General features: G+C 39.4%; 1 protein-coding gene across 1 annotated transcript; it reads left to right on the forward strand.

Moving 5' to 3' along the window:
* The first annotated feature begins 1901 nt into the window (after window positions 1-1901).
* LOC149816644 (pentatricopeptide repeat-containing protein At5g15300-like) lies at window positions 1902-10818 on the forward strand. Its single transcript, XM_089986939.1, has 3 exons — window positions 1902-3247; window positions 10067-10328; window positions 10502-10818. Exons 1-2 carry the CDS (start codon window positions 1902-1904, stop codon window positions 10179-10181), a joined length of 1461 nt encoding a protein of 486 aa, XP_089843065.1. The 3' UTR covers window positions 10182-10328; window positions 10502-10818.
* The last annotated feature ends 354 nt before the right edge of the window (window positions 10819-11172 follow it).

An 11172-nucleotide genomic window follows, 5' to 3' on the forward strand; every position in this document is an offset into this window, starting at 1 on the left:
AGTAAAATGGACCACAAAAATGCACTGAGTTTGAGCTAAAATGAAGATCAGAAATACTGAGGTGGACTAATTTCAGAGCTCAAACACTAGCTCAACTTCAGCTGAAATGGGCTAAAATAGACTCTACCACTATGGAGAATGGACTTGAACTAGATCCGAGCGAATTAAACTCCTGGTAAGCTCAAGTTAGACTCAATGGAACAGGATTAACTAGATTTGATAGACTCGAAGACAATTGGCTACAATTCAAGTTAGAAATGAGCTTATTTCTCAGAAAATGAACCAATTTTAGCTTAAATGGTCAAAAATGAACATGATTTGCTCATCGTGAGATAGAAATGACTGATATTCTAACAGTTCTAAACTTAAAAATGAGCTTGGTCGACTCTGACTGACTGGGATCTAGGGTTACCTAGGGGTAAGATAGTATTTTTTCTGACAAAATGGGGTGAAACGACACCTAAACTTGGATCGTCCTTGGGCTAGACTTCTAAGGGGAGTGACATCTGCTGAAAAGCGGTGTATAAGGATGAATGAGAAAAATCTGGGGTGTTTACATATAGGAAGAGGGAGATATGTCAATTAAATTAGTCATTTTCAAATCCTTGCTTGAAAGTTTGTGGAGCACCTTTTAACATGAATTCAAAGGTAATGTGAAAGGGAGAGAGAGATCTAAGGCATTGTTGAATTCTTTGGATGCAAAATTTTGGTTAAAAGCCAAAGGCTTGCAAGATACATAAAATAAATGGTTATTTACCAAAAAGTGTCTAACTTATCAGCTATTTACAAATGGTTGCTTAACTTCTTTATTATCACATTTAACTACCTACTTTATTTATATGCATTTAAAATACTTAAAATACCTGTTGAAGGTATAAAAATACCTTTTTTGTCATTTTCTTGTAAAACAACTGAGGATGTCATCCTAAACAAATCACTAGTGAGAGCATTTTAGCCATTTTGTTTGTCGAAGAGGTCATAGGAAATTATTTTAGCACCATACGTGTCTTGAAAACATAAATCATAAAAAAATAGGCAGCTAAATAAAATAAATATCATGCAGCCTTTTGTAAATAGTGGATAAATTAGATGAGTTTTTGTAAATTACTCTATAACAAACTATTCACTTTTAAAAGAGTCAAACTGCATGAAGTTTAGGTTAGGGATGGCAGTGTAAAGGGGGAAAACAGGCCCCACCCTGCCTTGCCTCGTTTGGATCGGGGATGAAGGGCATGAAACGGGGATGGACTTACATTTTCCCCCACCTTGCCCCGTCCCTCGACCCACCCCACCCCATCCCCAACCCTTTTAAGGGATGACAATAGATCGAGTGGAAACGGGGCCCACCTTACCTCACCTTCGTTTGGACTGGGGATACAGGATATGAAACAAGGATGAAGGCGGGGTGGAGGTTAAAATCCATTCCCATGCGGGGATGGAGGTTCAAATTTTGAGATGGGGCGGTCCACTGTCATCCCTAGTTTAGGTACACACGTTGGGTTGAACTTCATGAATGTCTTTGGCATTGACTAAACAAACATCAGAAAATGAGCGGTGAGAAATAGATTCTCATTTGTCTTTACAAACGAGAATTGCTTTCCCGTTTAAATGAGAATAAGAATCATAAGGAGCCTCGTGTGATTCTGATTCCTGCAACTCCAAATCAATTTTGATTTGGAATTTGCGTGAACTGGGTAAAATCATGCATTCATCCAAAATGCAAACAGACGGCCACGATGTTCGCATGACAAAAAACGCTCATGTTCAGCATGACCTGATCTGCTTCCTCCGAATTGCATTTTAAAAAGCTCAAAAGTCCACAAAACCACGTGGCATTCATCCAAAATGCAATGAGCAAAAACGCTCATGTTCAGCATGACCTGATCTGCTTCCGTGGTGTTATGAGAGAGATCGGGTCAGCGTTACGGAGTTGCAACACGCTGAGACAGGTGAAAGAGGTGCACGCACGACTCCTAAGGTCGAGCCCCAACCCACTGCAACAGCAACCTTCGGCACTCGGCCACCTGCTTCTCTCCTCCACCTCCCTGCTCTCGCAATCGCAGCCAAGCACCATCGTCGCCTACTCGCTCTCCCTCTTCCATCTCGTCCCCTTCCCGGGCACGTTCCTGTGGAACACCATCATCAGAGCTCTCACCGTCTCCTGCTTCCCCCGAGACGCCGTCTCCTATTTCTGCAGATTTCGTCGCACCGGCATTGCACCCGACAGCTTCACCTTCGCCTTCTCTCTCAAGGCCTCGGCGCGAGTTCCCGACTTCCTGATGGGAGAACAGATTCACGCCCAAGTCGTTAAATTGGCTTTCGAATCCCACGCCTTCGTTCGCTCCTCGCTGATGCGGCTGTATACGAAGGCCGGGTGTATGTCTTCCGCACGCAATCTGTTTGATGAAATTCCTCTGAGAACTGGTGTTGCTTGGTGCATCATGATTGCTGGATACGCCGAGGAGGGCGACTTGGTTTCAGCCCGTGGGTTGTTCGACATGATGCCTCGGCGGGATGCTGCGGCGCCATGGAACGCCTTGATCGATGGGTATGTTAGGTGCGGCCAACCTGACGAAGCTTTGAAGCTTTTCGCTTCAATGGTGGCAGCAGGCAGCAGCGTCAAGCCGGACAGGATCACTGTGTTGGCTGCGCTTTCGGCATGCGGGGAGCTTGGAGCATTGGAACTGGGCAGGCAACTACACTCTTATGCTGATAACAGCACGATAGGCTCCAATTTAAGCGTAAGGACAGCACTCATCGACATGTACTTCAAGTGCGGGTGCACAGAGCTGGCAATGCAGGTATTTAATAGCATGAAAGTTAGGGATAAGCTATCATGGACTGCTATTATCTGCGGATTGGCATTCAATGGCCAGGGAGAAATGGCATTGCAAGTGTTTTCCGACATGGAGAAGTCGGGGTTGCGGCCCGATGAGGTTACCTTCATCGCTGTGCTGTCTGCTTGCAGCCATGCAGGGTTAGTGCATGAAGGGAGACAGTTTTTCAAAATGATGAGCAAGAAGTCTGGTTTAACACCAAAAATCGAGCATTATGGTTGTATGGTGGACATCCTTGGACGAGCAGGGAAACTTGCAGAAGCATACAAATTCGTATTGAGCATGCCGATTGCACCGAATGGAGTGATTTGGAGGACCTTGCTTGGTGCTTGCAGAGTTCATGGAGAAGGTGAGATGGCTAACATTGCAATGGAAAATCTTGTGCAAGCTGAACCTGCTTATGATGATAGGTATGTGCTATTGTCGAATGTTTATGCTGCCGATGGCCGGTGGCCAGAGGTTGAAAGAGTTAGAGAATTGATGAAAGAGGCCAAGAACCAAAAGAAATGGGGTTGTAGCTTTATAGAAGTGAATGCCTAGCTTGTCTATTGGGGGTCTTATTCATCTGGCTAAGGGGCCCGCTGGTAATATCACCAAGTTGAAGGGTCGTCACAAGATCAAAACCTGCAATGGGGACAAGGCTGAATCTGGATGTAGTGATGTCTCTCTAGTGCACAAGGGGGACCTGAGGTTTGACATCGTCAAGTGATTGTACTTCCAGCAAACAGAAAATCAACGGTCTTTCCCTAGCTATCCTAAAAACAGAAAAAGGTGAATGCCTAACTAACCATTCAATGAAACGTCTTCCTCTGGAGCTCAGTAGACGTGCTTTGTGCATATATGCATGCACTTTAAGTCGGATAAGGCCAACTCGAGTTCGGCCTGTTTACATCCCTACATATTCCAACTTAATAAGTTATTTGCCAATTGCTGAATTCTGTGAAATCATAAAAGTTGTTTCGTGCGTTAATCATGAGCACTGATATATTTTCTTTGTCAGCAAATTTAAGAATAATTAGAGGTCAAATGTGCATAATGAACAAGAAAATACAAATACTAGTAAATTTTAAAGTTCATTGGTATAAAACTCATGAGTCATACTATGAAACTTTGGGAGAGGGTGATTGAGTCTAGGTTGAGGAAGGTTGTCATGATATCGGAGAATCAATTTGGTTTTATGCCTGGAAGATCAACTATGGAAGCTATACATCTTCTTAGACAACTTATTGAAAGATATAGAGAGAGGAACAAAGATTTGCATATGGTTTTTATTGATTTAGAGAAGGCATACGATAGAGTACCTAGGGACGTTCTCTGGTGGACAATGATGAAGAAAGGTGTTTCTCTCAAGTACATTAGTATAATTAAAGATATGTATGAAGGAGTAGTAACCAATGTCCGCACTTGTGGAGGGGTGACAACCAATTTTCCGATAACGGTTGGGTTACATCAAGGATCTGCTTTAAGCCCTTTCCTATTTGCGATAGTGATGGATGAGCTTACGAGATCAATTCAAGAAAATATACCGTGGTGTATGTTGTTTGCTGATGATATTGTTTTGATTGATGAGTCTAGAGCTGGGGTTAATGCTAAGTTAGAATTATGGAGACAGACATTGGAAGCTAGAGGTTTTAAGTTGAGTAAGAGTAAGACTGAATATATGGAATGTCGGTTTAGTAAGCAACGAAGTAGTGATGGGAGTGTAGTGAAGCTTGGTGAGCAAGATATACCGGTGAATGATTATTTCAAAAATTTGGGATCCATCATTCAAAAGTATGGAGAAATTGATGGAGATGTAAATCATAGGATAAAGGTTGGGTGGATGAAATGGAAAAGTGCTACTGGAGTGCTGTGCGATCGTAGAATGCCATTGCGGTTGAAGGGAAAGTTTTATAGGACGACTATTAGACCCGCTTTACTTTATGGTACGGAATGTTGGGCTGCCAAGAGACATCATATTCAAAAAATGAGTGTAGCTGAGATGCGGATGCTTAGATGGATGTGTGGAAATACAATAAAAGATAAGATTCGGAACGAAGAGATACGTAAGAAGGTAGGTGTTGCACCCATTGAAAATAAGATGCGAGAGAATCGTTTACGGTGGTTTGGACATATTCGGCGAAGGCCTAATGATGCTCCAGTTAGAAGGTTGAAGAAATGGGAAAATATATTAGTTAAAAGAGGTCGGGGTAGGCCTAGGAAGACTTGGATGGAGATGATAGGAAAGGATATGAATGCTTTGAACCTCACCGAGGACATGGCGTTGGATAGAAATGATTGGAGGAAAAGGATTCATGTGGAAGACCCAAAATGAATTTCTTTTTTGGTTCATATCGCTGACCCCAATTGTTTTGGGATGAAGGCGTAGTTGTTGTTGTTGTTGTTGTTGTTGTTTTGTTGTTGTATTCTGTAATGTGTTCTGTAGCACCCTATCATTGGAATGAAGTGGCCAGATAAGGCTAAACATTAATGGATCTTGTGGTCAGAATACCTTTTATCAATATCCTGTAGGCCAGGGGCCCTCCATTATGCAAATAAAAGGCTTTGTCATAGCCCAGAATATCTAATAAGCTGTTGCCTGTTGCAAGGTCAATTACTGATCCCACGACTCTTTTTCACCATTCTAGGCCCTAGTGCTTAAAAAATAAAATGTTGTAATACTAAGCATTTTCTAAAACCCCAAAAAAATTAATTAATAAGATTTTTAATATTTCCAAGGTGTAGGCTCATTATAATTTATCAGTATTTATTTAATAAAGTGGTTTGTATTATATGTTAGTATCCTATGAGTCGACCCTAGGTTAGATCATGGACCTAATGGAGGACCACTTGAGAAGTCCAATTGTAAAAGAAAATTAGTGAAGAGGGAAACTTCAACCTCTTCTATTTAAGAGGGGTTGAGCTTCCTTATTTCTCCATTCACGTTTTTTGAGAGAGAGATCCCTACTCACGTTTTTGAGATAGAAAAAGAGCGAGAGAGACCAACGTTGGGAAAGAAAAAGTGAGACCAACGTTGGGAAAGAAAAAGTGAGATCAACATTGGGAGAGGGAGAGCAAGGGTGAAGGAGGATCGATCAGCCTTGGGGGGGGGGGGGGTCATCGTTGCATTAAGAAACGATTCCATACGAACAAAACCGCATTAAGTTTCATGTATAGGGTTTTAACATAGGTAAATCAAGCATTGAACCTTGTTTGTATGGGTTTTGGGTAGGGGATCTAGGTTGGAATAATTTTTAAAACAAGATTCGTTTTACGAAAGTTGATTTTTATTCGTAGTATAGAGAAAACGTGTTTTTCTTTTTAAAAATGATTGATTTCGGGGGTTATATTTATGTTATGTGTTGAATTTTCGATTATATAACATGATATATATGTGTATGAATAGATCTCATGTATTCTTGATAGATTTAAAATCGTTGGATGGGTTTCTTGAAATTCTTTTTGAAATCTTGAAGTTTCTTTGTTGAATCTTGATATTTATATTTTGTTTTGTGTATTTTAATCCGACCAGTTAGAAAGATAAATTGTTTCTCCTAAACCAAACACATAAATCCTAGAAAATTGTGAGGATGTTCCATACACATGAAAGTAATCTCAGTTTAAATTCCAGACTCATATGAGTCATGGATTTAGAAATATGCCCTCTGCAAGTCATCCTAGAAATCTTGTCCTGACAGTGAATGTAGAGACAACATATTTTTATAAAAATCATCTCTCAAAATACTCAGGATATAGGGCTGAGATTTTAAGGTGTATTAGTTTATGTATGAAAGAACACACGTTAAAATTTAAGAGGTTATTTTTCACGGTTTGAAAAAGAAAATTCACAAAAGCCAATCCAAATTTTGTTATATTCAGGAACACGATCTGTCAAATAACATATCCTATATGTGTTTCAGAATTGTTAGCTCTCTGGTGGAATATAATTAAATTTTGGGTTTTTGTGGGCTTGAATCTGACACCCACGATAAAAATCACATCTAATTATTCTCGGACGATTTATCATTGATTTTTCTTTGAAGAGACAAAGTTAAACAAGTTTGTTCTATGTTCTAGAAATTTTATTTTTTGTTCTGTAATGAGTTAAGGTCTGGATTTTTTAGAGTGTGTAATTAACATATGTAATAAACTTTAGTAAAAATTCCATATCCTAAATCGTTTGGTACGATTTATGACAGATTTTCTAACGTCAGGTAAATTTCAGCATTAATTGTCTTAAGAGTGAACTATTTTTTATTTAAATGCATGTGATGGTTCCAAAAGTGTAGCGTGTTATTGGGTAACATATGGGCCTATTGAGGCAGTATGCTGGTGAAATCGTTTGTAAAAATTATATTGAATGCAAAGTTTAAATTTCTGTCATGATATATATGATGAATGTCACATATTTGTACATATTGGCATATGATGGGTATATTATTGTGTTCAAGCAGGGAGATCACCCAATCGAATGATGCATGAGATGATATGCATGTTTGAGATGGATATGAAGCTCATGTGGTATGAGTGCATTTTATGAATATTATGGATCCAAAATTGTTCTATATGAAAAGAACACATAAAAGTTAAAGATGTAAAATATACCCAAACAGTGTGCTAATTTTTGCTTCTTAGTTGCCCTTTAAGAAGGTGGGATCCTTGGATGGCTATCGTTGGGGACAGGGTGATACTGAACTTCATGGTGTAATTTTTTTCAAGAGCACGATATTGGAACTCGTGTCCTCAACCACGGTAGTAGAAAACTTTTTCCACCATTGAGACCCGAGAATGGTGTGATTGGGCTTCTGTTGTTAAGCGTTATTGCTATACCAAGAAAGTGGTCGCCTAGGGTGAAAAGATCTCGATATTGTCTTGAGGAACATGTGCATACCGAGTTAATAAAATATAATTATGTGTGTGAAAAATATACCTTGGGATTGCCTTGAACTTCAGGTTTTTTCCTGTAAACAATAACCATAGAAGAGAGTAAACTTAAATTAATTGAACATTCTCATGCATTCAAAAGTAAGTGCCAATAAGAAAAATAAAAGCTACATCATTCATTATGCATTGGTTTATGTATCTTATGTGATTGCAAGCATATCTGAATTATTTTTTGTACCTTAACATTTTTTAAAGTTGATGTTTGTTAGATTTATGTTTTATGCCATTAGTGTGGATTATGTAAAATTTTGTACGAGAACAATGGTTCTCACCCCGTTATTTCATATTTCTTAGATAGTGAAACTCAGACATAGCTGAGTGGTGTGATGGCATGACCGGTGCTAGAGAGAACAAATTATATGGATTATGGGGTGTGTGTGCTTTTCTGAGTAGATAGGTTGAATGAAAAAATTGTGAACTTAATTTGAAGTTTATTCAATTTTCATTAAGAGAGCGGGAAGCAAGGCACTTAAAAAATTCCAGGAAGCGGAAAACACGAAATGACTTAGAAGCGAACTAAGAATCATCTTGAAAGCAACTTAGGAAGCGAACCAGAAGCAACCTAAGAAGTGAACCGGTAGTGACATAGGAAGCGAGGGGAAAGCGTGATTCCCAATTTTTTTTTGCGCTTCCTTGCATATTTCAAAAACACCACGTTTTGCGCTTTCGAAACGTATTTTCCTATATACTATGATATTTTCGGTAATCCTGGTTTGAACTATTTTGTTTCAACAATGTTTTGAAATGAACGATTGATTTTATGGTAGAACGTGGGTTTTGAAATTGTGATGTGCCACGGATCCTTGGGATGTATTTTCATTCTTATATAAAGATCTTTAAAAAAATCAAGATATTCAAGATGACTTTTTAGGTCGTTACTGAGTTGTTATCAGAGTTGGTTTAGAAAAAGAACTATGATCCATAAATTTTTGCTCCAGATCAAAACAATAATAACCTGGATCATATCCAAAGATCCAAATGATAATTAGATCTAGCTCTGGTATAAACCATAGTTGAATCTAGATCAAGTCTAAAGATCCAAACAATGTTTGAATCTGGATTAGGTCTAAAGATTTGAATGATAATTTGATCTAGATAGGGTTAAAATAGATAGGGTTTAAGTGATCATTGAGGTGGGATTTGATTTGGATTAGACCTATTTTGACAACAAAACTTGTTTTGACCTTAACTTTTGATGATTTTTGGCTCATTGGAAAGTTCATGCCATCCATTTTAATTCTTTTTTTTTAATACAAGGCTTGAAAACATCATTCTCTTTGCAGAAAATTCACTTGAAGCTGATCTAATCACTTTAGATATGAATATTAGTGTTTCGAAGAAGCAAACCTTTGGACAAAAATCACGGCGCGAGGGGGTGCACGACAGCGGCAACAAGGCGACTGTGGTGCAGGTCACGCGATAGCGATAATGGGAGAGGTTGTATTGCGGATCATACGGCAGTGGCACAAATGGTGTTGCAGCGGCGGCGGCACTCATCAGCGGCTCTGTCGTCAACAGGGGCCACGACAAAACGGTGCGGCGTGGGCGGAGTGCTCGGCGGCGGCTCAGCAATGTGGTGGTGGTGCACCCGAGCGCAAAGAGAGAGAGATGCGCAGTGAGAGCGCGTGAGAGAGAGAGAGAGAGAGAGAGAGAGAGAGAGAGAGAGAGAGAGAGAGAGAGAGAGGTTTGACTCCCTTCTCTCTTGCTTTTTTTTCTTCTTCCTCCTTATTCCTGTTCTTCCTCTCATTCATCTTCCTCCTTCATGGCAGAACAACAGCGAGGGAGGAAGAGTGAGCTCGATTGAGAGAGGAAGGGCAACAGTGGCATGCAGTGGGTAGGTTCTCATGTGTTGATGATAATATTGCACTTTTACAGGTTTGGAAAATTTCTCAAGTAATCTTGTTTTATTTATTTCCCATTTGTCCTTTTTAAGCTGAGGTTGTTTTGAATCTGTCAAGCTATTTTGCAGTTAAAAGCTACAGGCATACTTAAGCATTGGACAGTGTTTGTTGGTTGCTTTCTAAACTATGCTCAGAGAGCTTGAAACTACGTAGTTATTTGTTTATATAGTTTCTTTCTGGCTTACACAATATGAAATTATGAATTTACATCTCCTTTTATTCTTTGTTCTTGCTAGTTTCATTTTGATTTCTTGGACAGTGTTTGTTGGTTGCTTTCTAAACTATGCTCAGAGAGCTTGAAACTACATAGTTATTTATTGAAGTTCGATAATGCACTTAGTGTCGGTTTGGTTTAGTTGCTGTGATGACTGAACATGAAGCTAGCTTTATTTTTAACATGCACAGGCTGGTCACTTGGAGAATGTGGTTGGATGGTACCGTTCCCATCTTGGTTATGGATGTTGGCTTTCTGATATGTCAACTCAGATGCTCAATCAACAATTTCAGGAGCCATTCTTAGTAGCTATCATAGACCCTACAAGGACAATCTCTGCTGGAATGGGTTGAGATTGGTGCATTACATGCATACCCTCAGGATGAGGCTGTCTCTGAATATCAAGCAATTCCTCTGTACAAAATTGAAGATTTTAGGCTTCATTGCAAGCAGGTGTGTTGGCAAAGTCATTTTTTTTCTCATGGTTCACTTCATTTGTTCTCACGAGCTGTAATGCTAGTAACTTTTGATCCTGCAATAGCTATTATCATATTGTGGTTTGTGCCTGTCTATTTGGTCTGTTATAGATACCATTTTGCTGATGATTTCTATCTTGTGTTCTGCAGTATTATGCCTTGGATTTAACATACTTTAAATCCTCTCTTGATTTCCATCTCCTAGACCTCTTGTGAAATAAGTATTGGGTGAACACGCTTTCTTCTTCTCCACTGTTGGGCAACAGGCACTATGTAGGCACTATGTTGCAGGACAAATTTCAGATCTTGGTATCTGTTGATACAATTTTTATGGATGTCTTTTTTTTTAAATCATGTCTTGCATGTTTCTTATGTTGCAGGACAAATTTGCATTTTTATGTTTATACACACACACTGCAATGCATAATGAGCATGAAACTCCAGTTGCATAATTGTGACCAAACAAAACTCAATATATTTAGCAAATTACACCTAAAATCATTCCATGGACACATAAAATCATTCCAGGGTGTGTTATTTTTAATTTTTTACTATTTGCCACACACTAAATAAGTGCGCCAGTAAAGGCTAAAAGCACAATGAAGCACATTTCCACTGGTGCTGTGATTGCTTCAGTAATTTGCGCCAGTAAAACCTTTATCAGCGAGGCTTTTACTGGTGCAGTCTGTGCCAGTAAAACTCGAATTTCTTGTAGTAAGAAGAGAGAGAGAGAGAGAGAGAGAGGCTGCCACGTGACAGCTCTCTATTGAGGGAGGGGTCCCTTCCATGGGGAATCCCCAAACAGCCCCTCCTCTTCTTCT

This window comes from Nuphar pumila, chromosome 14 (genome assembly GCF_984573655.1).
Source record: "Nuphar pumila chromosome 14, dmNupPumi1.hap1.1, whole genome shotgun sequence".
Taxonomy (NCBI): Eukaryota; Viridiplantae; Streptophyta; class Magnoliopsida; order Nymphaeales; family Nymphaeaceae; genus Nuphar; species Nuphar pumila.

Coding starts and splice junctions, on each gene's coding strand:
- LOC149816644 (XM_089986939.1), top strand. CDS start 1,902: ATGAGAGAGATCGGGTCAGCGTTACGGAGTTGCAACACGCTGAGACAG. Junction 3,248..10,066: donor GAACCTGCTTATGATGATAG/GTATGTGCTATT, acceptor TAACATGCACAG/GCTGGTCACTTGGAGAATGT.